The sequence below is a fragment of the Zingiber officinale genome, chromosome 1A, assembly GCF_018446385.1.
Source record: "Zingiber officinale cultivar Zhangliang chromosome 1A, Zo_v1.1, whole genome shotgun sequence".
NCBI classification, from domain to species: Eukaryota; Viridiplantae; Streptophyta; class Magnoliopsida; order Zingiberales; family Zingiberaceae; genus Zingiber; species Zingiber officinale.
The window spans coordinates 29,937,219-29,964,438 of NC_055987.1; the positions used below are offsets into that span (position 1 = coordinate 29,937,219).

Consider the following 27,220-nt stretch of genomic DNA (forward strand, 5'->3'; position numbering starts at 1 on the left):
GGTCGAAATCCTTCAGAGACTTCCTAATGAGGGATCTGAAGAAGTTGTTGTCCATGAGTCCCTTGGAAAAGGTACTTACCAGAATTTCTAGGGTGGCCGAGTGGACATTCATGGTGACTTGATTGAATTTCTTAATATAGGCCCTCAGCGTCTCCTTGGGCCCTTGCTTGAGTAAGAATAAATTCACCGTCATCTTGTGGTAATGACTACTGCTGGCAAAATGATGGAGGAAGGTCATTTGGAAATCCTTAAAACTGTAGATGGACTCGGCTGGTAGTCGCTTGAACCATCTTTACACTGAACCCGTCAAAGTAATAAGGAACATGCAACACTTCATCCCATCCTTGTATTGGTGGAGTATGGCCACATTTTCACATTTTAGTAAATGACCTTCAGGATCAATAGCTCCTGAGTACTCCTTGATCGACAAGGAATCAAGGATTGATAATGTTTCGGAAGTTTGACTTATAATATCTCTTTAGAGCACGACATGCTAACCCACTTGGGAGAGTTACTCATCATGGAAGACTTTCCCTTATGGATATCTCGGGCAAGGGCGTTCTCGAAAGATGATCCATGCGTCTTCTCCGCTCGACCCATCTCCTCTAAGGGTGTTCGGAACAACGCCCTGTGATATATGATTGGTGAAGGCAGTACCGATGGCAAACTGATCGGTGGAACCGTGACTCATAGATAGGCAGTCGGAGGAAGCTAGGTCAGCTAGAACCCGATTGGACACTCCACTCAGATTCCCTGTTCAGCGTGCTAGTTGGTTACAGAATACCGCAGAGTCATTCGGCAGATGACACTCAGCTACGGCTTGTCGCTGTTGCACCATCCTAGCAGCTCGTAGTTCTATCAACATCTCCAACTCTTCTTGTGTCAAGGTTTACTGTGGTGAGTTGTCCACTTTCGTCCATCTTCACGTCTTGGAGGCAGGTGAAGTTCTCACATACGACGTTAAATATGATTCCGTCCGAATGCTGGAAGATGACTAGCTGGGTACTCCACTCTGGCATTGACTGGATGAAGACTTATCACTGTCATGCGTGTCACAAAAAGTGTTAGTACTGGGCAAAGGAAGGGGGTCCCCGGTATTGACCCTCTAACACTAAAGTCAGTAGTCGAGTTTTTGAGAGGAATAGTGAAAAGAATGTAGCAAACTGTGCGTAGAAAAATGTAACATCACATACCTTCTCCTACATAAATTATAAGGCATTTTCAAAAAAGGGAAGGCCATAAAGTGACCCTGATATCTTTTCTAAAATGAGCCCATAAATCTCTGTGATTGGACAGGCTGGAAACTTCTAAAGTGAGATTTGTTTGTAGAATATCCCCTGTCCTCTGTGGCACAAAAGACCAAAAAAGCATATAAATTTATTGGGTTGTGGGTCCATGTTTATGTGTGTAGTTGGCGACTCAACTTTCACTTGACTTCTTTACTCTGATTGTACTTGACCAGGTGTCTAGTACGTTCGACCCTACGTCCGATCGGCGAGGGCACTTAGTTGGGAATGAATGTTTGATTGCATACTTCCTCGAACTTTATCGTTGATTATGTAATCTAATTTTGATGTCATCCCAATTGGAAGGTCCGGTTCGGCATGCCCTTGGTTTAACACTCACAATCTACTTGGCATAGAGGTCTGGTCGGGCTCTCTTGTTTTAAATGATGTTAACCACCTATTGACCTTGACTTTGACTTATACGTCAACCGACCTCCTGGGTCTTAACCCCTTCAAAGGGGGTCTACCTTAAACACCGTATCATTAATCATACCTTAAGTTATGTAGTGAGAATGTCTTATATCATCCAAAGAACTGATGAAATAATCGATGAGATACATAGATGGATAGATGTGACTATAATTTTTTCTAAAGAATCGATGAGATATAGATGGATTGATACGACTGTATCGATATGCAGAAGAGTCGAAACAGATGGATTGAGACGTTGTGATATAAAAAGGATAAAAAGGAGAAAGATGTCGCAAGAATTGGAGAGGGAGAGGAGAGGAGAGAACGATGAAGAACTAGTGAGCTTTGAGACACTCAAAAGAAGTGATGCAGATAATAAAAATTAAATTATACGCATGTGATTTGAAAAGGATAAAAAGTTAAAATTATTAATAAGTCTTGAAATTATTTTCGATTTGAAAACAAAAGAATATTAACAACTTAATCAAATTAATTAAGAGTAATTAAGAGTTAATTGTTAAAAGGTTAAATTCTCAATTAAATAGTATAGTAGGATAAAGACTAATATCAAAGAGTTTGATGGAGATCTGAATTATTAAAAGTAAATAAATAAATAAATAATTTATATTTAAAAAATTAACTAAATATATAATGTTTCATTGTTGACTTCGAACAACATAACGCTCAAACACCACTAGCCTCTCCCTCTCCCGGTTCTCAGCGTCAACGAACATACGCTAGAACTGCATATGTTCTCTCCCTCTCAGAATTAGTAGTGTGCCTGGATACGTTCTCTTCAGCACATTCACTCGCCAGTAACAACGCGAACAGGGATGAGAACTGCAGAAATTAAAAGTTTTTTTTATTCCTTCGCAAGAAGAAAGTTTTAGAATAAAATCGCTAAATTTCCCAACGACTGAATTCTAATTTTATGAGTCAACTTGTTCATCAATTCACCTGTATCTTCATTGCGCAGAAAATGATAACCCACACTCGATCGTAAAATAAAGTGACTGCAGTAAAGTCACCTTTGCTTTTGCAGAGATTGCATAGCTTTTGACTCTTACCAGTGTGCACTGCAGACATTCATCATCACCAGTGCTCTGAAATTTCACCTTTCTCCCTTTCCTTTGGCAGAACTGGAGACCTTGCCTAACTTTTTGCAACAATTAGAGGCAAAGCAATTAATTTACATGATCTACTTTGTCTTCTTGCTTGACAAAGTTATAATGATCGGTAAAGTGTTGGTCTTGTCATCTTGCGAGACCTGATCAGTGGAATAACTAACGAGCAAGATACTCGTTTGGGGTTTTGCTTGCTTAGTCTTTTAGTTATTGTCCCTAATGGCTTGCTTGTTGCTTTCTGCTCATCTTTTTCTCGAGCCCACCTAATTCCACATTGGTTTGGAGCAAAGTGTGCTCCATTTCTCTGAAGATAATTGGTGTGGAGATTCTTTGGACTTTGGCTCTGTTATAATCTTCTAATTCTTTCTCTAATGGCTGGTTTGTTGGCTTGCATTTGTCTGTGGCTTTGGAAACTAAATATATTAGCTTGGGCAGATCACGTACGAACATAAATAAGACTTTCTTTTGTGGTTGGCTTTTTTTGTGTTTCCACTGGAGGTTTATGGTTAGAGTTCATTAGTTTTTATTCTGTCTTGTTAAGGAATAATAATGATTATTATAAGATTAATATAAAATTAGTTATGGCGAAATAGAATGGATTAAGGAAGGACAATGATTGGTTAATACATCACTAATACAATATCGCACAGCATATATTCTTAGGCGTTTAGCTCCTTCAAATTGTTGATACCGTCGGAGACGGCTGCCGGCGCTGTGAGATGGCGGTGCATGCGCCCGGTGCCCTGTTTTCCTCACGACATATCCAGTGAAATTTAACATGCAGAATCCGCCAGCTCCTTTCACGTCCGCTCTGCACCTTGCCCTCGACCCTGATCTCTTCTCAGCCGATCCCATCAGGCCCTGGGCTGCCGACCTTCTACGCAACTGCGCACGCGCCTTCTCCGAGAGAGACTCCGCCAACCTGCAGCGCCTCCTCTGGATGCTCAACGAGCTCGCCTCCCCTTACGGCGACCGCGAGCAGCGCCTCGCCTACGCTTTCCTCCAGGCCCTATTCTGTTGCGCCACCGCCTCCGGCGACCGTTGCTACACCACCTCCCTCGCCGTTGCCGAACGCGCCATCTCCTTCGCCTCCACCAGACGCCTCGCTCTCAAGTTCCAGGAGGCGGCCCCCTGGACCACCTTCGGCCACGTCGCAGCCAACGGCGCCCTCCTACATGCCCTCGACGCCGTGCCCGCCATCCACATCGTCGACGTCAGCGACACCTTTTGCACCCAGTGGCCTACGCTCCTGGAGGCCCTCGCCTCGCGCGCCGACACCGACGCCCCGCGCGTCCGCCTCACCGTCGTCGCCTCCGCCGCCTCCGCCGGCGTCATGTCCGAGATCGGAGTGCGAATCGAGAAGTTCGCGCGGCTGATGGGCGTGTCGCTCGAATTCCGCGCCGTCGTCGCCCCCGCGTCTCCCCGCTTCGCCGATGCTCTCCGCCCCGAGGAGCTCGAACTCCGCGACGGGGAGACCGTCGCTGTGAACTGCGTCAGCGCGCTGCGTCGAGCCGGCACCGGGGGATCGCGTGACGCGTTCCTACGGGCGGCGGCGGCGCTGGAGCCGAGGGTCGTGACCGTAGTTGAGGAGGAGGCGAACTTCGCCGGCGTCGGCGAATTCGCGGAGTCCTTCGAAGAGTGTCTGCGCTTCTACGGCGCCTATTTCGACATGCTGGAGGAGAGCTTCCCGGCGACGAGCAACGAGAGACTTGCTCTGGAGAGGGAGAGCTTCCGGAGCCTCGTGGGGGTGCTGGCCTGCGACGGCCGAGGCCCCGACAGGGTGGACCACGGCGAGCGGAGAGAGAGAGGGAGGCAGTGGTGCCGGCGGTTGGAGCGATGCGGCTTCCAGACGTTCGGCTTCAGCGACGACGTCGTCGACGACTTGAAGGCGTTGCTGAGGAGGTACCGGCCTGGGTGGTCGCTGCTGCCGGCTGAGGGGGAGGCGTCGGGGATGTACCTAACATGGAAGGAGGAACCGGTCGTGTGGTCTTGTGCTTGGAAACCTAAATAATTATGATTAATTATCAATAATTACTACAATATATAGATTTTGTTATTTGCAACTTTTTTCTTCAAGTTTGTGAGAGCACAATTCGTTCCTCAGCACGTAAACTGGATATAGTTGATGGAGCTGGTCCATGCATGCATATCGACACAAACATGCATAGAGAAAGGATACATGTAACACTGAAACAAAACATGGTTTAATAGAAAAAAAAAAAAACCTCTAAAAGTCATTTTTCTATTTCTAAAAAATATTTGAGATAAAATATTCCATCTTAAAAATCTATTAGTGAAAGTCTCGTACCTAATTTTGAGATAAAAATATTTCATCTCTAATTTTAAAAATAAATTAAAAATTATTTATGAATGTATTTTTTATTTGACTAAATGAAATTAATTTTAAATATTTCTATTTTTTTTAAGTTGTCTTTAGTCTCTATCAAAGTACCTAATAAATATAATGTTAACATGCTTATCAATCCATTTATAATTTGTTTATAAATCCATGTATAAATTTATTTTCAAATTTATCACTAATTTTATCTATATTTCATATCTACATATTATTTTCCAATAAGCAATCACAAATTTCAAATAATTTAAAATATTAAAATAACTAATTTCTAAATCTAAAAATACAATATGATTACCATTTAGATAAATAAATATTCACATAGTCTTGAGATAAAAATAATCATACATTACAATTCCAATTTTCTTTTCCTTTTAATAATTTCTTCCTCCATCCTTTTCTAGTAGTATGCATATCCTCAATTTCTTGTGATAATTTTCTATTCTATCTTATTAAAGTAAATCTGTTGAAACTTTAATTGTTTGATCTTCCAAAGTGTCGATCATGTTGAAGTTCATATACCCTCTCCTTACATAAGTCACCCATCACATCACATCACTATAGATTGCCACCTCCTCCGTGTTGGCCCTGGGATGGGTTGGCAGGGGCGTTAGGGGCGAGCATATTCGCCTTTTGCCACCACTATAGACTGCCACCCTCTAGCAAATTTTCCACCCACCATATTACATCATGATTGAAGATTAAATGAAGAATGAGTATAGTCATCAACATTTTGTTTTTCTTTCTTTTGTTCCTATTCATATTACAATAACTTATATTAGTCTAATAAATTAAAAAAAAAACAAAAAAAATGAGATACATACATAATGTAATAAAAAAAATAATGAACAATTAATTATTTTGACTTATACTAACTCAGGCTGATTTATTATCTACGAACTCTCTGATATTGCTATTCAGACAGATGTTCTAATAATAGAAACAAATTTTTTGAATCTTTATAAAGACTTCACATGGAGCTTGAAGATTGTCAAATATTCATAGTAAATGGAAGTATCATTACACTTGTAAAAGTGTCATCAAGAAGGTAAAAAAAATAATTAGTTATTGGCTAAGTCAAGAAAGTTAATAATTCAATCTGGTAAAAATTTTCTTCTCTATATGTTAGAGAAAAATAATTAGTTATTATTTAACTAATATTCATAATGCATAACTTTCTTTGAACACCATGTCTGCTATTGTATAAACTAGGATGCAAGGAAGTTTGATAGGAAATCAAGTCCTTTTAAAACTATATGTTGCTTGCAAGGAAAACCCAGTTAAAGAAAAAATTATTAAAATGAGCTTTAAAGGAGCCAAGTGTAATAAATACATCAACAATGACAATAACATGGAAAGGAACTAGTAAATAAATACCTTCTTTTAGTGATCAGAGAGATTTGAAGAAGATAGCATCATCTTTGAAAGTTGAAAATTAACCCTTTGTAATAAGAACAAAACCCTAGATTTTAACCTCATCTCGAGTAGTGCAACCATTGACAATTTTATGAATTACTGAAGAGATAAAAAACAAGCAATGAAATGGTTTGAAGAACATTATTCCATTTACAGTGCACCATAAGCTTATGAAGATAAATGAATGTTGAAAGATGGAAGGGAAATTTGGGAGTACTTTTTTTTGTGATGATCAACTCTGATGAAGAAATCTTCCAACTATTAAGAACGATTCTGCAAAAGAACTAAGAAAACATACAGACACATTCAATGAGTTCATCTTAAATAGTATTGAAAAATTGCTCATACTTGAAGCAATAGAGAACAAAGCCACACACCTGGCACAAGAAAGGAACAAAACTAAAGACAAGGACTGCATAACTCAAGAGGAATATAATCATAAGTAAGAGATTGCAATTGCATAATGATCTTAGTAACTAATTTAATATAGTATCCAGAAATCTTGTGATAGAAATGGAGGATACAGATTGAACTAATTTCCAAGCATTTAACAAGTAAGTTGGCATGCCATTAACAATGAAATGAAGCAAAACAATTAAGCAGTTGCTGGTAAGCAAGGTGTTGGTCCCTTTGGAGGTCAGCAAGAGGGGAGGGGTGAATTGCCCTGAAAAAAATAAATCTAACCTTTCTCGGATTTTCAACTTAATAACAAACACTTATAATAAAAAAAAAACCAGAGACTAATTAAAAGAAAACAGACACAGGGGATTTACTTGGTTTGCAATCAGAAAATTACTAATCCAAGACGAATATGACGCACTATCTGATGATCTCCTTCGGGCGGAGTAGTCTCTTTACAACGTTGACAACACAGACAGAAAAGTAAAGCACAGAGAAACTGATTACAAGTGAAATTAATAAACTGTGCAAATCAGTGCTATATTTATAGCACTGTTCGGGCCCCCCGAAGGGTTTCGGGCCCCTCGAAGGGTTTCGGGCCCCCTGGGGGGATAAAACTTTATCCCCCAACGTTCAGATCGAGTCAAAATCCACTTCCGGGCACCCGGATTGGTTCCGGGCGCCTGGACAGTCCGAGCGCTCGGAATGGATCTGGGCGCCCAGACCACTTAAGTCAACCCAGTTGACTTTTTGTGGTATGGTTCCACTGCTCCGGTTCAACTAGTCTCGGTCCGAGTCTTCTATTCCGGTTCTGCTAGCTTGGGTGATCTCGGCCATCCGGAATAGGGCTCGCCCGACCCAAGTTCCAGCCTTCTCCTCGAGCAGCCTTCCTTCCCGATTTCTCGTCCCTCGAACGCCGCGTACGTTCTTCTCGTCCACCCATGTACTCTTCCACGGTCACCTCTTCCCTCGGACGCACCGAGCCCGTCGGCTCTCTCCCTGTGCCATCCTTCTCGTTAGTCGCGTCTTCCGCTCGACTTCCTATGTTCCTAAGCTTCTGCACACTTAGACACAAGGGTTAGACAAAACAGGACCTAACTTAACTTGTTTGATCACATCAAAACTCCTTGGGGTTCCAATAATCTCCTCCTTTTTGGTGTGAGCAACCCAAGTTAAGTTAGGGTAAACATATGCAATAAAAACAATTAATTTGCAAATAAGTCCAAAAAGATTTCTCAATTTAAAAAAATATATACCTCACCCTAGACTTAACATTCTTCTCCCCCTTTGATCACATAAAAAATAGGGTTTCTTTTAACAAGTGTAAGGTAAATTCTAACTTAAAAAAAAAAATCTAAGTGTTAAAAAAAATATTAAGTTAAAAAAAAAATTGTGCAACTGAATAGAATCTGTTAAGTTTGAAAAAAAATATTCATAAGAAAAAAAATTTTAAGGCAAATTGCAACAAAAAAACAATTTCTAACTTAAAAGAAATTTCGAAGTGTTTGAAAAACATAATTTTTAAGTTTCAAACATAATTCAGAATTTTCTTTAGAAGAAATTTTCATAAGATTTTTTTTTAAGTTTTTGAAAACATGAATATTTTTTAATATGTTTTCTTGAACAAATTAAATAACTCTTTTAAAGCATTAACTAATTTAAATTAATATTTTTTCAGTTAATCAATTAAAATTTTCATTTCGATACTTAGCTTCCAGGCAGTAGCAAAGCACTAGGCCTTCTTAGTTATTAGAGCAACAACCACTTTCTAGAAACTAATGTCATCCATAGTTCATGGGAAACTAATGTCATCCATAGTTCAAGGGAAAAATAATATATTTGCATCTTTGAAATAAATTTTCATTTAGATCTTGCAATTGGTTCCTTATTACATAAATCAATTTTCCAACAAAATCCTCATACTCCATATTTCACAGCGTTCGATTATTTTTGTGTCGTTCTAGTTTATCAAGCACTTCTCTCTATATGTAGAAATAGAGTTATAATTCTTAAAAATTAAATAAATCAATTGTAAGGTCAAATAACAACAAAAACTTGAATAGCCGTGTCCATGTAGAAAATTTCAAACCCTTTCTAAACCACAAAATTCGAGCCCACCGAGTACCACATTATCTTCCTCCCACATGAAAACACTACAAAATATAGAAATTTATTTTATATTACACTATAAAGGAATAATATTTCAAAAAAAAGAATCACATACAAGATTAACATACTCAAACTTATCTCAAGAAAGATACTTTGATAACATCTTTCACTCTTCATCCGTTGTTTCTTCATGCCCGCAAAAATATGTTTTTTCTCTAAATTCATTCATCACATCCTCAACAACATTCCTTCCTATTTTAGCTATAATGGTGTCTCCCTACGTGGGAGATAGATTTAGGAACATAAGAAAAAGTAGAAACATTGTTAGTAATAAATAAATAAAATTAACTCTATTTTACTGATTCCACCATTACAGTGTCAACGAGCGATGCTAAAACCTCTTTGCCCGCCTTCCTCCTATGTTTCGGCATGGTACTCACAGTGTAACAAACATTTCAATCTTTTTTTTTTCTAAACACGATCTTCCCTTGCCCTTACGGTTATTACAATGGACAACGGGAAATAATTGGTCATGCCCGTGGCCAGTGAACTACCAACAATGCTCCCTAAGTCGCTTTCATCATTAGTCCCCTGCACAACATACTCTGTTGATATAATATTCTTTTCCACAAGCACTTCAAGAAACTCATCGATATCACATTCACCAACAACTTTAACTTCAAATCTCTTGTTCTATGTTTTCCCACTGATATCTTTACAAGATTCATCTTTCTCCTTACTTTTACACTCATTTGTATTACTTTCACATTCAATCTATAGCTCATGCTATAGCTCACCGCCAATATATTTTGTCATTGGTCCACTATTCCACCAACTTGTACTATCAATGATTCCACCATACTTTACACATTTTGGGACCTAAAAAATTTTATTCTTGTAGTAAATAAATGTTTTGTCAACTTGATTTAACAAAATATTTAATTATTCATAATATTATCGAAAAACTTCCTCGCTTTTGATGAAAAAGTTTATCTTCATCCAAAAATGGTACGATGGATAACACCTTTTCACAATTAAAAATAAATGGTCACTACAATCGATCATATTTGAGTATGCCTACTAAAAATTATGAACTTAATTTAGTATAGTCAATGTATTTCAATAACCTCTCAGTCGAATCAACTTTTTTAGGTACTTACTCTCAAGCCAGCGGAACAATTAGGGAAAAGTATTTAGAGAACGCACAACTCCAAGAGAAGGAATTTTTTCATATAGCCATGTGTAAATAAATAAATATATTAATATAACAATACAAAGCATAATAAAAGCATATTTAAAAAACACACCATCAAACAAACTATTGAACCATCTAAATACTTCTTTCTTCGAACATTTCCTTCACCCTTTCCAATATATTTCAAAATTTGGTAGCTCAACTCCCCACGACTAATCAAAGAAGGTTGTTAGGTCATCAATGTATAACATAATAAATCGAGGTGTTGAGTAGTGGCCAACAGGAAAAATGATAAAATTAAACACAAAATAAATAAACATCCTAACAAAATTATTAACATCGGAGTTATTCTCTAATCCAACTAAGGAGGAAAGTCTCTCATAGATCACACTTCTATTAATGTTGCCAACTTTTCTTGAGAAATGTTAAGCTATAAATTTAGACTATAGATTGACATCTAGATCAACTGGTTACCTTATATAATGTAATCCAAGAACTATGGAAAACTCTGGTGATGTAAAGGGAACAACAATATTTTCACTAAATACAAATGAATGTGATTGCAACTGGAATCTTTTTTAAAATTAGATCAACTCTAGAATTGTTGATAAATAATTTGGGCAAGAGCATCTTTAGCCATGGATTAAGTGAGTTGTTTTCAATACTTTTTTTTTTTTTGCTTATCACTCATTTGCGGGCCGACTTTAGCAATTGTAGCTCTAAAAAAGTTGGCAAACAGTGCAATAGAGCTTTTTTGCCACTCTTAACCTCCTTAGCTTTTTAACCTCTTTGCTTCTTTGCTAATCTTATCCATCTTTGCTTCTTTACAACCCTTAACCTCCTTCTTTCCAACCTCAAAATATTTTTTTTTTAATTTCTTAAAATTTTATACTATTTCTACACCAAAAATATAAAATAAAATATCCAACAAAATTTTAACTTTCAAATCATAAAGTAAATATTTGCATACTTACAAAAAAAAAAAAAAATAAACATTCAATTTAATAATAATAATAGAAAAATTGAATACCATCATTAAACATGAGGAATTTACCAATTAAAGAATTTTAACTCTCCATTTTGACACTATACTAATGAAACTCATTTCTCACATTAACCTAGACTAATCTCTCTTAAAAAAAGGTAGATCCGCTACCTTAGCGGCCCCCCTAGTGCTGGCCCCACGGATATGGAGGGAGGTTCATGTAGGTACACAGGTCATAGGCGCATGACGGGGTAAATTCCAGGTCGTCAGTTCCTGAGATTCGACCCCTGACCATTACGCCAGAGATACCATGCGCCCACCGTCTGTGCTACGCCCTGGGGGCTAGACTAATCTCTCTTAAAACATTTATTATTCGTTGAAGAATTTATAGGTTCATAACAGTTAAATACTTCATTTATTTATAGAAAAGACACTAAAATGTAACAAACCACCACTAAATAACATAAAAATATTCACAAATTACACAATGACCAACTGAAAATCAAAAAGTCAAAAAATTTGAACAATAACCAACTGTAAACAAATAATGAAATATGAAAATGCAATAAAATGAGACTAATCGATTAAAAAACTATGAAGAAACTTATTATTTTTCGAAGTGACTAGTTGACTTCAACTCTATTTTTTTTTTTTACTTGTTTTAGTCTTATGGTCGATGGATTTGATTGGTTGGTGGATCTTGATACTTAGGATTTTACATTATTATAGGTGGGGATTGGCGGACGGATGAATTTGTTTGGTTAGGATTAGAGCTTTTTCTCTATAGGGATGAACCGATAAATGTCTCTAAAAAAGAAATGGTGAAGAGAGAAAGGAATTAATGGGGGCGTGGGTAAATTTATAAATTAATATATTAGGGAGTGAAAAAAAATTTAGCGAGGGTAAAATAAAATTTTTTATTTGGGGAGTGGACATGAAAAAAAATATTTATGATTAAAATTTTTTCTATAATTTACCGTTATTATAAACAATTATATTTAAAAAAATGTCAAATCAGGTCCGTGTTTTATTTACGAAACAAATTAATCCGCCACGATCGTCTGCGCAACTGGAACGATCCGGTCGCAGACACGAATCTTGGCGTGATTCGTAATACTTCTTCAGAGCGATCAGAGCCGTCCTCATAGATCAAGTACGTATGGTGGACATCGATCGCTGATCAGTTGCGGTGCGGTGCCTCTTCTTGCTCGCATCTTGAGTTCGTTTGGTTCGGTTCCTCTGTGAAATCGGCGAGAAATCAATAGAAGTCGATCCGTGTAGGGTTTCTTCGTTTTGGTGCTCTTTTTATCCAAAAAGGATGGCGTTGAAGGCGTCCTTGAGCTTTGCGCCACCGTCGTCATCGTCCTCTCCGTACCGAGCAGCTCCCTCGCGGCGGGTTCTTTTGGCCACCAGAACGCTGAGGAACTCTTTCGTTAGCGGAGGAGGTGCGTTAAGTTAATCAAACTATCTACCTTACTATCATTTGGGGTTCTTTTGTGAAATTTCTGATATGTTATTCTCTTTATTGGCTTGTCTCCGGACGATTCATGACCGAGTACAGGAAATTTTGGTTCGTTGGTCCATAAATTAGGTTAAACTAGGAACGGCTAAGTCATGCCGCCTTGGATGATTTCAAAGGCCTATAATTTTGAGTGGTAAATAGCAACTCAAGCCGTGCTCCGTGAGGCTTCAAATTGAACCCTTCCAGGCGATATAGTGTATTTAAATTTTCAAAATGCCATTTAGATCCAGCTTCATGCGGGGTGTGCAATCAGTAGTTCAAAAGGGAACCAGCAGAAGCAAGGATGAAACCAAGTGGCTGTTCCTTAATATATGCAGAATTCTTTGGGTTAACTAGAATTTGCTAAAATTTCTTCTTTGATATGATCATTTAATATTTAACGTGATACCTGAACACATTTTCAGAAAAAAGACTGTTTTGATGCTGCATCCATAGAAGATAGATCTGCAACAAAATAGCTTGTCCTATCTTTCTTAGAAAAATATCAACAATGTTGACATATTGTTGGTTGCCCTTATAGATCCTTTTTATTCTTTTGCCGTGGGCTGTGAATTGTGACTATGTTTTCTAAGGAGGAAGTCCATTGATTTTTTAGCAAGTAGGTAGTGTCAAAACTCTTGCGATTCTATTTCCCTGTCATTGTTTGAAGTTCATTCTAAATGCACATTACTTTCTTATAGTAGCAGTTAAAGCTTACAAGACTCCTTGTTTCTTCCTGTTTCTATAATAGTGGGACCTCTAAAAGCTACAGAAATACATTCATCTAGAGTTAAACCGCTAAAATGCCATCGATATGGTGGAGGTTCTCTCATTGTTCAGATGAATCTTTTCGATCGGTTAGCAAGGGTAGTCAAGGTCAAATTTACTCTTACAGAATTTATTCTTCTCTTTTGGTATTTTCTCTTTTGATTTCCCTTATAGAGCAGCCATTGGCTAACTTTGGCACTGTTGAAACATTTCAGTCATATGCAAATTCTATTTTGAGTTCTATGGAAGATCCAGAAAAAATTTTGGAACAAGCTGTTCTGGAAATGAATGATGATTTGACCAAGATGCGCCAAGCTACAGCACAGGTATTCCAGAATGTTTTTATTTGAAGTGCCCATGCTCTTATGCATATGACTGACTAAAATCTAGAGTTCCTTCTAGGTGTTGGCTTGCATAATCATTCTTATGTTCATGGATTATGTTGCACAAACTCCATATCATCTGATGCAGAACTGTAAAAAAGAATTCCTAGGAGACCTTATATTATGCAAAAAAAAAAAAAACATTGCTATCGGTATTATTATGGGGGATGTATGTTTTTTTGAAATGGAAATGTCAAAACGAATAGCACTTACAACTTTTAGGCTGTCATTTGCAATAAAACTTTCTTGTTACTGCAAGGGAAGACCTATCTGCAACTTGTCTCTCCCTACATGCACAAGTCATATTTTCTGAGTCGTGTGCCCTGTTGCACCCACATATGCTTCGTAGGTTTTTGCACTATGACGAGTTTTTCTCGGTTGTATATAATAGTGAATATTCCACTAGACGTCTTCACCTTTTCTTGGTAAGATTCCTGCGCTATATCAACATATGGCTGCAAGAACAGGTATATGTGGTTTATGAGTTAGAATCACTATTCTTCCTTAGAGTACTCTTTATTTTTTGGATGTTCAAGGTACTAGCATCACAGAAACGGCTAGAGAACAAGTATAAAGCTGCTCAGCAGGCATCAGATGAATGGTAGTACTGGTGTCTCAACTGGATATGCAACAAATGCTATAGCAAAGATTAACCCCATTGATTATTTCTCTCTCTCTAAATGCAGGTACAGGAAGGCTCAGCTTGCTCTGGGAAGAGGAGATGAGGACCTTGCACGCGAGGCTCTCAAGAGGAGGAAATCTTATGCTGTAGGTATCTTCAGGATGCTTGTCACATTTTTCATTGTAGTTATGCTTGATTATTCATTAGAATAATTGATATGGTGTTTAACTATTTAATTTCCGCTACTCGTTTGAAGCTGCTTTATTTTTCTTCATATTTATTTTTTGCTTCTTGTTCTTTGATAGAATGAGTATTTAGGATCATACAATTTGGTTGATGTTTTTTTTATGTATAGTTTTTTGGTGTTTGAGAAACATTAGTCTGAAGCTGAGCTTCTGGTTTATTGATCTGTTGTTTGTACTCAGAATCTTGTTCTTCTAAGTGCTTATTTGTGTGAGCATGTTGCTTAAAGAGGATTCTTGTCCTTGGAGGAATTTTCGTTCTTAGTTCTTAAAAAGAAACAGATTGAGCAACTTATATACGATTCACTTCATGTTTATTTGACCATGATTCTATATATTAAAGGTTGGAAAATCATATTGCATACAAAAATTCAGTAAATTGAAATTGCTCCCAAATCTTATGGAGCAAATGCACTGGCATTGCATGCTATGGGGCATTTCTTCATTTCTTCTCATGTTGATGCAAACATCAGACACTTTTAGGTTGAAGTTTTTACTGTTTCCTTCTATCGGATGTTTGAACTTATTTTGAATGATATTACATCTTCAAATAAGCAAGGCTCCCATTTTAACTATATTGAATGATAAATGATACCTGAAACCAAACTTCATACTAAACTTGTGGATGTTCTGGCTGTTTTGTCTCCTTTTGAGAACATACTAAGCCATTTGATCCCGTGTCTAACTGTACCAAAATGTTCAATTAGTATTGCAATTCTCATGGATCTCCTTGCTATTTTACGTTCCTGATTCTCTTTATTTTAATTAATTTCAGGACAGTGCAAACTCTTTAAAAGCTCAGCTGGATCAACAGAAAACTGTGGTTGACAATCTTGTCTCCAATACTAAGGTCTATTCTTGTTAGATTATATCTATTCAAGTAAATACAATTATATCATGCATTTGTTCCTCTGCATGTGCTTCACAAAGTTTTACTCATTTCACATATGCAACATTATGACACTGAAATATGTTTTCTGCATTTTTTGTTCTGTAGCTTTTAGAGAGCAAGATACAGGAGGCCAGGTCAAAGAAAGACACTCTGAAAGCTCGTGCACAATCTGCAAAGTCTGTACTCTATTTATTATAACAAGAGAACATTCTATTACATGTATGTTTTGTGATGATGCTAAGTCTTGTGGTTTTACTTTGCTAGAACTGCAACAAAAGTTAGTGAAATGTTGGGGAATGTCAATACAAGTAGTGCTCTTTCAGCATTTGAAAAGATGGAGGAAAAAGGTCAGTTAATTTTGACTCTGAAACAATAATTTGCCTCATGCGTGGGGGATTCACTGTGTAAGATCATGTTCTAGCATTCTGTCTTGCTGTAAACTTAAATGCATCATTCTTGGGGATTTCCTGTCACGTTCCAAATTATGTTGCTTACACTCACATCTTTATATTGTAGTGGTTAATCATAATGTTCATTTGCCTAGTGAAATCTCATATTTTATTCTGTCTTGAAAGTAGAAAGTCTTCTTTTTCCACATGAGTACTTAGGTTACTTGTGAATTTTGTTTAATATGGTGATAGTTTACATATAGTATGTTCAATTTAAGACTAGGATGTGCAAGAGTACTCATCTGAAGTTTATTATTGAAATGTTTGCTCTTTGCAGTATTGGCTATGGAATCCCAAGCAGAGGCACTTAATCAGTTGACAACTGATGATCTAGAAGGAAAGGTAGAAAACATTTATGTTCTTGCGGGAAAAATTGTTTTAATGCTTTAACACGCAGTATTTGCCTTTTGCAGTTCGCACTGCTTGAGAGTTCATCAGTAGATGATGATCTTGCAACGTTGAAGAAGGAATTGTCAGGGAGATCCATGGTAAAATTTCTCGTGTCATCTGCTATAGTAACCCTCTGATTAGGGGTGTCATCGGTCGGATTTGAGTAGGGTCAATTTTTTTTCTTTAAATCTCAATCTTAACCTGAAACTGAATTCCACCTGAAACTTGACAAGAAAAATTCGATTTAAAATGACTTTTTTTTTAGCTATTTTTCTTATAATTCTTTTATCTTAATATTTCATCATTATCATACTAACATACATTAATATACATAAAAACATCTTAATTTTTAAAATAAAATTTGATTTAATCTCAAAAAATCCATAAAATCCTAAATTCAGATTAATCTGAATCCGACCTGAAAATTTTTGACCCAAAACCTTTCAATCCGAATTTGAGTTTTTTCTGATCGACTTGGATCATCAGGTTGTGTTTATTTTTGACACCTCTACTTTGATAAAGGTTTCAGCTTTCAGTTTTTTATTTGTTTGTTTTTTTCAAAGAAAATATTTTATTTTACGTTTGTGATGCATGAGTTGTGATAATGGCATTTCCATAGTTTGTTACTTTTGGCGTGAGTCATTCGCAGCTTCATTTACTTCTGACGTTACCAGCGTCAGTCGCCGTGAAATTTGAATATGTGATTGTGGAATAGTTAACTTGCCCATTAATATGAATTCACGTCTCTGCAGAAAGGGGAGCTCCCTGCCGGTAGAACTGCGGCTAGCAGCTCAAATGTCTCTTCAGCTTTTGGTGACATGGACATCGAGAGGGAGCTCAATGAACTAAGAAAAAAAGCCAATGAGTACTAGTCTACGCATCACTCATCCAAAAATTTACTTGGTGCATTGAATTGAGACTGCAATTAGAGGAATCATTGTAACGCTTCATCGGTGCAACTGATCCTAGTTGCTGGAGTTGCCTTTTCTGCCCTTTGCATTATTAATTAGGTGTTCGAGGAGCAACATTCTAGGGCATCTTGTCTAGCAAATTTTCACTTCTGCTGCTGTTGTATATGTTTGTGGTTACATATTTTCATAATGCCTTGTTATTGTAAGTCGAAGGTGTTTTTGTCATGTGGATGGTGTTTGGCTGTTTGCTTCCTTGTGTTTTGTTGTGCTGGTCAGTTTCCATAGCGAAATCTTTGGTTTCATAATAGAATTGACAAGTAACATAATAATTCTTCTTGAGGAATGAAATATGGAGGAATGAGATTGTTACACGACCTTTTAAAAGAAAAATAGTTGATGGAATAACAATTTTCATGCAAGTATTTTTGAATTTGAGACGAGCACCTACAGAGAATTTGGCATATCAAATTGATAAAATTTGGTATTCGTTAATTTACATAATTTTATTTTATTTTAATAATTTTAAAACCATCAAAAGAGAAGAAGCTTTTTTTGTGATTTATTCAGGAAATCCGACTGAAAACAAATGGAAAAAAAAATCCAACAAATTAGAATGTTCAAACCATAGAGATAAGTTTCAAAACAAAATTCTAGTAATCAATTGGGGATTTGATAATTAGTAAAACGAGTACGTGACATACAGTGCGATTACTCTACGATTGTCACCGTACAAGCCGCTAAATGCCGCTTCCACTCGCAAGAGTTTCGTTCCCTCCGTTTTCTACTCACCTTAAAACCCTAAGGATGTCGATCACCAGGCGTTCCTCCCGATCCTGCTCTTTCGACGGCGAAAGCAACAACTCGGAGCCCAATCCAGGTGCTTGCTCGCGATCCCCTTCTTCAAAAGCCTTCTTTGTCGCATTTTTTCTTTTTAATTAATTTATTTATATTATCGTGGATGCGTTTGTACTTTTATGATGCCAGATCAAAAACTTTCATTGGTTTCATCCAAACATTGTTCGCGCGGTTAGGTTAAAAACGGAAGCTTTTCCTTCTCCTTTCAGGTTCCGAGTCTTCTGCTGATGTATCTCGTGAAAGCAGTCGTGTTTATGTGAGGAGGAAGAAAACTAAAATGGTTGTTAACGTCGATGGAGTGAAAATAATGGAAGACATTGCTGGTAGAGAAGTAAGGATCCCTGCTGCCCGATGTAAATGTGTAATTACTTTTAGTTGGTCTTTATTAGTACATATTATTCTCAGTTCAATAGGTAATCTTTCGTACACACTTTAATTTTATTAGCTGATATTTGCTTGTTAAACCAGTTTCCAACTGCGGAAAATTAGGTGCCCATCAGTGGCTAAATGGGGGAAAGGACGATATGAACACTTTTTTTACTTTAAAAAATTTTCCTATGTGCTATAGTTTACTCGGTTGAATGATTGAGATTATAGTGTGAGGAGGGATAGAGGGACAAAAAAACCATTTTACTTGTAGTCAACCTCAAATATTTTGAACATGATTGTCATTGCCCATGGTGGTGGTGGTGTCCAAATATTGGTTATTATGTTTCTAGCCTTTAGCACTTTTTTTTGAGTAACTAATCATTGTGGTGGGAATTTATCTTGCAGGTGAGTGGCATGATTGACATTGAAGATTTTGCTTATGATAAGTTCAACCAATCTGCAACTTCCAGTAAGCCCTACTCTATTGTCAAATCATACTATATGTAGCTTCAGCATTACACAAACTTTAGAATTATGGACCAATTACTTGTACCTTGCCTGTTGGCATGACAAATCATGAAAACGGAAGATCTCTATTGGTTAAATCATTAAACATGGGCCATCTTGCATACTGGAAACTAAATGATATTATTTTCCTGTAAAGGGAAAATGAAATAAAGTTTTTTTTCCACTTTATTGCAAGTTCATACATTGCTCATTACATTTTCTCGTTGTCTGCCTGGTCATTTTGTTTTCCTTCTACTAATCTATAATAAGTCAATGGGATGTTGCAGGTGATGTTAAGCAGATTTCTCTTTTGTCTGCTAAGAAGAGGGAAAAAGTTCACCTATCCATCAAACAGAAAGGTAATTAGAAAGCAGCATATATTTGGTTAGGAAAAAAAAAGGTCAAGATTCAGCACTTGTACTGACATATTAAGAATATGCCTTACTTTCTAAATCTGTCAATTCAAAAATGATTCTGACATAATAAGAATATGACTTACTTTCTCAATCTGTTCATTCAAAAATGATTATTGCTAAGAAAAGGCTAGGAAAAAAAGTAAACTAAATCTTATTTCTTTATATAGCTAACGTGCCAGCAAATTGGGAAGAAATTTTTGATGGGATAATGAAGATGAGATCAGCAGGGGATGCTCCGGTAGACACTATGGGATGTGAAAAGGCAGGCATATCGTTGCCTCCTAAGGTAACTAACTTGAAAACAATCTCTCTTTCATCTGCTCTCCTTTTTGAATATCTCGAAGATAAGTGATGTATCTTGCTGAGTTTTATTAGGCTAATATCATGACAGTGATACATATTATTGATCATGGAGAAACAGTCAAGTCATGAATTTTAAACATGTAGGTTTTGACATTAAATTTAGAACTTCTATCTTTTGACAATTTAGTTCCAGGATTTTCCTTTTCATTCTTTGCGAGGTGGGAAATATATTAATGGCGTAACGAACTTTTGTAGTGGTCATGGTATTTGGGATAGTCATGTCAAAGATGTAATAGATGTTTGCCAATTATCTGATCAGCGGATATATTAGTTATTGAAAAACAATCTCTATGTGGAAAAAAATAGATAGTAGTATTACTTGTAACCATATTACTAGTGTTATCAGTGTATTAACTTTTAAATTTTAAACTTCTAATGTTATAACAAAATTAGCAGGATTGTATAAATATAGATAAGTTATTTCAGCATTTATAAATTATTATAGTAGTAACACTATTAGTTTATTGCTACAATTTTAATATTTATTATATGTTTTATTTGTGGTCACTTGCAGATACCCCCATATGTACCCTAACCCTACCCCTTTAAATTGGGTACCCTATAGGTACCCAGTTAAGTGGTTATCCAGTGTCATTCTTAGGTGGATGACTTTGACCTTATTGAGCTTCACGGTGAATCCAAGAAGATCCATTAGCAAAGGGTGCAAAGATCTCATCTTGAAGTGTGTTTCACCTGAGATTGTCGAACTTTGTCCTAATATCCTGCCTGAATCGGTTGCATCCAGCTCATGTGACTGGGATTATCCTCCTTCATTACAATTAATGGCACAGGGTATATTTTGCAATGAAATCAAAACAATTAGATCCTATCTTTGAGTGTCTTCTTGCCTTCGATTATAGTTTCATGCATTTATACTTAGTTGAATTTGAATTTTATAGGGCTTATTTAGTGCTTGTTACATATATGCATACCTAGTCTTTTAGCTGTGCCATATGTTATTTGTACAAGGATGGTCGCAGACTATTACTTCCACTCTTCTTATGTGCTCATATGAAATGAATTTGAAAAACATACAAGTAATATTTCGTTTTTTTGCACTGTTATTCTGAAAACTTTAATGATTTTACTGTAACAGAATTTATTTTCCATTTTTTAAATTTTATAATATGGCATTGCACCCACGTATGAGAAATTGTAGCTCCCCATTGATTTTGTCTTCTTTCAAAGGATAAGGAATCTAGGTCAAGAATAAAATTCTGGTCCAGTTCAAGAAAAGATATGAACTTGCTATGTTTCAAGTTAAAACCCAATATCTGATGTTCCCTCAAATCTGCTTAATGCATCAATTATACACCACAATCCTTGAATAGATTTTCATATCTTTGTTACATATTGTGTGACAGTACAATACTATCCTATAGTTTTGAAGCCAACAAAGTAGTGAAAATTATGGAAATTAAATTTGTGAACCTGGATGACTGATCTATGAACTTCAAATTGTTGACTATTTACATGTTTAGTTCACCTACAATTATCTTCTGTTCCTTATAAAGTTGGTCCTACATAGCATTAACCTAATAATTTTTCATATGTACGATAGTTATATTTTATTTAATTATTATTTTATAATTTTATTATTATTATTTTTTAAACATGTTGCATTGTTCTAGCAAACACCTAGTGCCTAGGGCAATGTGTAGCATCTTAGTGCATCAGAAGTTCCTGGTACCATGTATTAATAAGAGTTAAACTTAATATAACAAGATATACGGATGACATTGTGGAAAAATATATGGAGCTCATCTATTTTGTCACTAGAATTTTTGCCATTGTTAATTGATATTATGAAAAATCAGGGAGAAGCAATTCATGTATCTTGATGCATTCAAAGATAACTGGATGATGTTATTCTGTCCGATTTTATTGTGTTTAGAAAATGATGCAATTGAAATAATTTAAAATATTGGTGAGTCTAACTTATATGGATGATGCTCTGGGCTGGTTTATGAGTATCTGTAGGTTAATATTTTCTTGTTTGAAACTACCTAGCAATTGCTATCTAGAAAATGTATATTTGCTTATATTTTGTTATGCAGTTGATTGATAACCTGCATTTATCAACTGCATTTTCAGCATCAAATCAGTTTGAGTTTTGTGAAGAAAATTTGAGACTATGTTGACCTTCTATCAGGAACGAAGATTTGCAGTTTTGGTATCTTCTCTTCTATCAAGCCAAACGAAAGATGCAGTAACGAATGGTAAGTTATATCATGAGTTTCACCAGGGATTCATCAATTTCTTCCAGTGTCTTCTGATGTTTGTTACTTGATAATTGAATTAGGAGTTCAGGTGCAATAAAGCGTCTCTCAGATAATGGATTACTCAATCCTGGAGCTCTTGTCAAAACTGATGAAGCTACAATTTCTAGCTTAATTTATCCTGTAGGTTCTTGGCTAACCTACCTAATTTTCAGTTCAGACCATTTACATTCTTTAACTTTGATTATAGAAGCCTAGAAGCTGTTGACAATTTGTTCCCATCAATTGCATCTGTAGATAAATTTGTAGAACCTATGGAAACTTGTTTTTCCCCTCTTGTCCTTTGGCATATAATTGATTTTGGATGTGAAGAAGCCATTTTCTTTAATTATTGAGATACTAAAAATGAAGGGGAGTCTTGGCACAATAGTAAAGTTGCTGCCATTTGACCTTGTGGTCATGAGTTTGAGTCTCGGAAACAACCTCTTGTAATGTAAGATAAGATTGCATACAATAGGTCTAATGTGGTCTGATCCTTCCCCGGACCTCACATTGGCGTGAGTTTTGTGCACCGGGCTATCATTTATTGAGATATTAAAAACATTATTCATTATGAGAAACTTACTACTGTTTGTAACATTTTCAGTAGCAATCATCTTTCCTAATACTTTTCTTTTCCTTTTTCCAATGACCAATACTAATTATTGTAGTGATTATTTGAAGAAACTCTTATTTAGATGCGCCAAAGCCACTTTCTTGATCTCTAGTTTTAAAAGGCAGAGAAGACCAAGTTAAAACTGACTACCCCTTGTTTCATTGAAGTATTTACCTTAGAAACTCATAAATACCATCCAAAGTTTGCTCATAAGAACTTAGGGAAAAGTAATTTGGTTTATCTTTGAATTATAGTAGTGCTGGACCTGGACTACAAGTCGCACTTCAAAGACAACACTGTCTTGTTCATGGTTTCATATTTATTCTATTTGCTGGTTTGTCACTTGAATATCAACTAGATTTGAAAAATAACATTTAGTTTTTTTTTGGGTTTATTTAGGTGGGTTTTTATTCCCGGAAGGCACATTACTTGAAAAAAGTTTCAGAGATTTGTCTAGAAAAGCATGAGGGAGACATCCCTTGTTCCTTAAACGAACTGCTTGCACTTCCTGGAATAGGCCCCAAAATGGCCCACCTGGTACTGTTGATTCTGACTTTCAAAGTGAAATTATTATTTCTCTTTTTCTTATGTTTGTTTGGATTAATAGATAATGAATGTTGGATGGAACGATGTTCAAGGGATATGTGTGGATACTCATGTGCATCGCATCTGTAATCGTCTAGGATGGGTTTCGCGTATTGGCACAATTGAGGTAATTATACGATATTTTGCATGGTAGAATTTAGTGACTAAAGTTAAAAAAATTAGAAATGTAAAATGTAACAGTATGTACATCAATGTTATTCACCAGAAAACCTTGACTCCAGAAGAAACGAGAGTGTCTCTGGAGAAATGGCTACCAAAGGATTTATGGGATCCAATTAACCCCCTGCTGGTATGATGTTTATAGTTTGTGATTAATGTCACTGATATTGACACACACACTCTTAACTCTTGATCATTCACAAGACAATCAATAGATAGGAGGACACGACCAAGAATAAAATTCTAATCTCTGAGTTAAGAAAGATTTGATAAATTTACCGAATCAGGTTGGACAACCTGCAGGTGCCTGAAAGTTGTTGCAAATTAAGGGGCTAAAGAAGTAGCCAACTATGTGCCTATAGTCCTAATATGCTTGTACTAGTTTTTCTATTATGAGCTTTGCCAATTTTGAATTTTCTCTTAGAAAAAATCTTATGAATTTCTTTATGAAATTGATTATCATTATTTTTATTAGATGACACTTTTTTCTGTGAAGGACAGTCCTTGACTTGCTTAAGCATTTTTTTTTTTGGTTAAAAATGAGCAAATGGGATTCACATAATAAGTTACTCTAGCTTTAATATTAGGAATATCTTCTATTGCAAATGAAATATGTATTCTGACTTAGTGATAATCATGAACCTGTAGCGATAAAACTTTGACCGATGGGGTTAAGAAAGTCTTCTCCCACTCATATGTGAATTATATATCATTTTCTCATTCTAGATAATTTCTAGTACAATCAACTTTGCTGATTCTGTTCACCTAACATTTTTCTCCCGTTTTTTAGAAGTCATCCCGGCTCATTCAACATGAGAAATGTGTTGAACACCTCCTTCAAACTTAAGCAGACTTGTGCAAATTTTCTGCAACTTGCAAATGTCGTATTAAAAGACATTTGTTATTATTCATAATGCTTTGCTGATTTGTACCTCATTGCATCATCTGGACTGAAAACCTTTGCTATTTCAACTTGATGTTTTTTGCAAACACGTTTACATTTTGAATAATCAACGTGCTTCATACATGCCCACCATTTATGACAAGTTAAATAAATGTCTGATTATGTTTCTATAATCAGAAATGCCTAAGATTTTACACAAGTACCCAATTATAGTCTGGTCCCTGAAGCACTGAACTTGGTTTAATGTTTCCCTCGTGCCAAATCTGTTTTAGGAATGCAAGTGGTATACAAGAAATTGTAGGAGAATTATCCTGAAAATAGCTAGAGAGTAAACTTATAGTATAAATGCCGAGGGAAGTTGACCATTCCAGGTCTTGAACTCATTATCTTCTGCTTTATGATTCAATGATTAATGTATTCTATTTAATTATCCTCATATGCTTATGTTGTTTTGAAAGCTCTCGACTTATAAATTTATGGTCCCACAAGTTACTTTATGTTCTACTATGACACTATAATGTTGTTACAATAATTTGACCAACTCTACACAGCTTGTCATTTTGAAATTATGACACCTTTTTTTGTTCTGTGATCCCAGATTTGGTTACGGTGGGAGCATGGAATACCTTTTCCTCCCTCTTACTTATTAGTGGAATCATTCTTGTGTCTTCTATCAGGTTGGATTTGGACAAACCATATGCACTCCTGTCAGACCCCGATGTGGAACCTGTGGTATCAACAAGATCTGCCCTTCTGCTTTCAAGGAACAAGAAATTCCTAATGCCAAAGCTAAAAGATCAAAGAAATAGGAAACCCTAATTGTCAGATTGAATATCTTGCATTTTGTTTAGTGTTCACTACAAGAGTTTCTGTCCTCCATTGATCTATATTTTGATGCTTGTTGCAGTTGTACTGGTCTTAAGATGCTCGTTTGGCCCTTTCAGATATACACATCTGCTTTTGATATTGTATACAAATTGTACAGGTCTTAAGATGCTCGGTTGTCAATGTCTTATTTAAAATCTTTTTGAGCAGGGATCTGCAAAAAATTGTTGTAATTTTCAAGTGATGAAATTCAAGGTGAGAATAGTAAACCCATTACAGGCTAGATCTTTTGGTCCATAATTTGTGGACTAGAGGATGGTCTACAAATTTTGATTGGCTAATTTTGATGGACCCTAGTAGAGTTTACTAAAATCAATCAATGTGTGTAGTCATTTTTTGATTTGTAATTTATGGATCAGAACTTTATGGATAGGATCCGCCCTCAGCCTACTAAGGTGATGAATTGTATAATAATTCCATATGAAAGGTTTCATTAGGAGGCTGTTATTTATATCAGTTTTTATCCAAGTCTGCACCAATTGTTTATGTAAACAAGTTTTATATTGTTGTATAATAAATAATTTGATTATTCATATTAGAAATTGTTTACTAAAATATAATATTAGATGAAATTTTAATTTTTCTTTCAAAGTTTAATAAAATTTTAATTTCGCCACTCATATTTTATAAATCATATTATCCTTTTGGACTTGCTGTTCCATGATGCTCTTCCATGACAACATTAATTTATTAGCCCACTAAATATAATAATGATTTCAATTTATCCTTTGTTTGTGGCCCACTGAGATCCTTTGGATCAAGGAATGGATAGATGAAATTAATTAATTATTTAGTTACTAAATCTTTTAAAATACTTGAATCACATAACATCACTCTCCTGTAGAGATTTGACCTCAAAGTTTAAGAGTCTCAGGTGTAGCTACTAATTGCATGTTATGTTAAAAGCCTGCGGCTTCACTTCTGATTTTAATGAACTTTAGAATTTTCATTAAATAATACAATTCTAAAAATTAACATATAACTAATGCAATAACTTTATCGAGGCCATCGAACTTGAATAAATAAATCACAGAACAACTATAACATGTGAGCTTGTGGTAAACCTCGAATATCAAAACGTTATAATGTTTCTCACTATATCGAGACCATAAATTTAATATATTTTTTTTCTAAATATCAATCAATGTAAATTAACAAAGGAATTGATTTTATAATTTGAGATTTAGAGGTTTCAACATATGTTCCATGTTCCTTGTTAACCAGGAGTATGAACCACAAAAGAGAACAAGATTACTGAATCAATGCTAAATCCCATGGGATAGATTGAATGCACTACATACACATTTTGCTACTACATGAAAATTACCACAGTAAATCAAATTTGAATGCCATATGTACTCAATATTTTGTGTGTGTGGCAATAATATTGAAAATAAGCGACCAAGATAAGGCCAGACATAAATAAATTGAATGCACTACATAACATACCCATTTTGCTACTACATGATAATGACCCCAGTAAATCAAATGTAAACTATGCCATAAGTACTCAATAGTTGTGTATATAGCAATAATATTGAAAAGAAGCAACCAGCATAAAGCAAGAAATTGAAAAATTTACACGGAAAATACACAACTGTGAAACCCTAATCATATATATATATATAAATGGGAACGCAAATAACAGTAAAGTTCATACCATGAATGATCAACCCAATAACTCCAAAACTACTACGTATCCTAAAGAAAATCTCATAATTAAAGCTGCACCACAAACTTCTAGGGCTAGTGTTAGCATGGGAGCGCAATGAAATATATATAAATAATCATAATTTTTCTTATAAATAACAGATATTTCGTGGTATATATAATTTTTAAATAA

General features: G+C 35.8%; 3 protein-coding genes across 4 annotated transcripts; all 3 read left to right on the plus strand.

Moving 5' to 3' along the window:
• The first annotated feature begins 3,535 nt into the window (after positions 1–3,535).
• LOC121997213 (protein SHORT-ROOT-like) lies at positions 3,536–4,832 on the plus strand. Its single transcript, XM_042551509.1, has one exon. It carries the CDS (start codon positions 3,600–3,602, stop codon positions 4,830–4,832), a length of 1,233 nt encoding a protein of 410 aa, XP_042407443.1. The 5' UTR covers positions 3,536–3,599.
• A 7,609-nt stretch (positions 4,833–12,441) lies between these two features.
• LOC122022439 (probable membrane-associated 30 kDa protein, chloroplastic) lies at positions 12,442–17,691 on the plus strand. Its single transcript, XM_042580449.1, has 11 exons — positions 12,442–12,726; positions 13,534–13,658; positions 13,766–13,876; positions 14,470–14,534; positions 14,620–14,701; positions 15,573–15,647; positions 15,795–15,865; positions 15,954–16,036; positions 16,416–16,480; positions 16,552–16,626; positions 17,281–17,691. Exons 1-11 carry the CDS (start codon positions 12,600–12,602, stop codon positions 17,398–17,400), a joined length of 999 nt encoding a protein of 332 aa, XP_042436383.1. The 5' UTR covers positions 12,442–12,599; the 3' UTR covers positions 17,401–17,691.
• A 445-nt stretch (positions 17,692–18,136) lies between these two features.
• LOC122022446 (endonuclease III homolog 1, chloroplastic-like) lies at positions 18,137–25,505 on the plus strand. Of its 2 annotated transcripts, none has more exons than XM_042580462.1 (11): positions 18,137–18,316; positions 18,504–18,625; positions 19,069–19,132; positions 19,458–19,529; positions 19,754–19,872; positions 22,102–22,168; positions 22,260–22,351; positions 23,223–23,360; positions 23,431–23,535; positions 23,635–23,718; positions 25,091–25,505. In XM_042580462.1, exons 1-11 carry the CDS (start codon positions 18,181–18,183, stop codon positions 25,271–25,273), a joined length of 1,182 nt encoding a protein of 393 aa, XP_042436396.1. In that variant the 5' UTR covers positions 18,137–18,180; the 3' UTR covers positions 25,274–25,505. The 2 variants fall into 2 exon arrangements, with proteins under 2 accessions (XP_042436396.1, XP_042436404.1); XM_042580470.1 differs by having other exon boundaries at positions 18,142–18,316; positions 25,170–25,505.
• Positions 25,506–27,220: the final 1,715 nt, after the last annotated feature.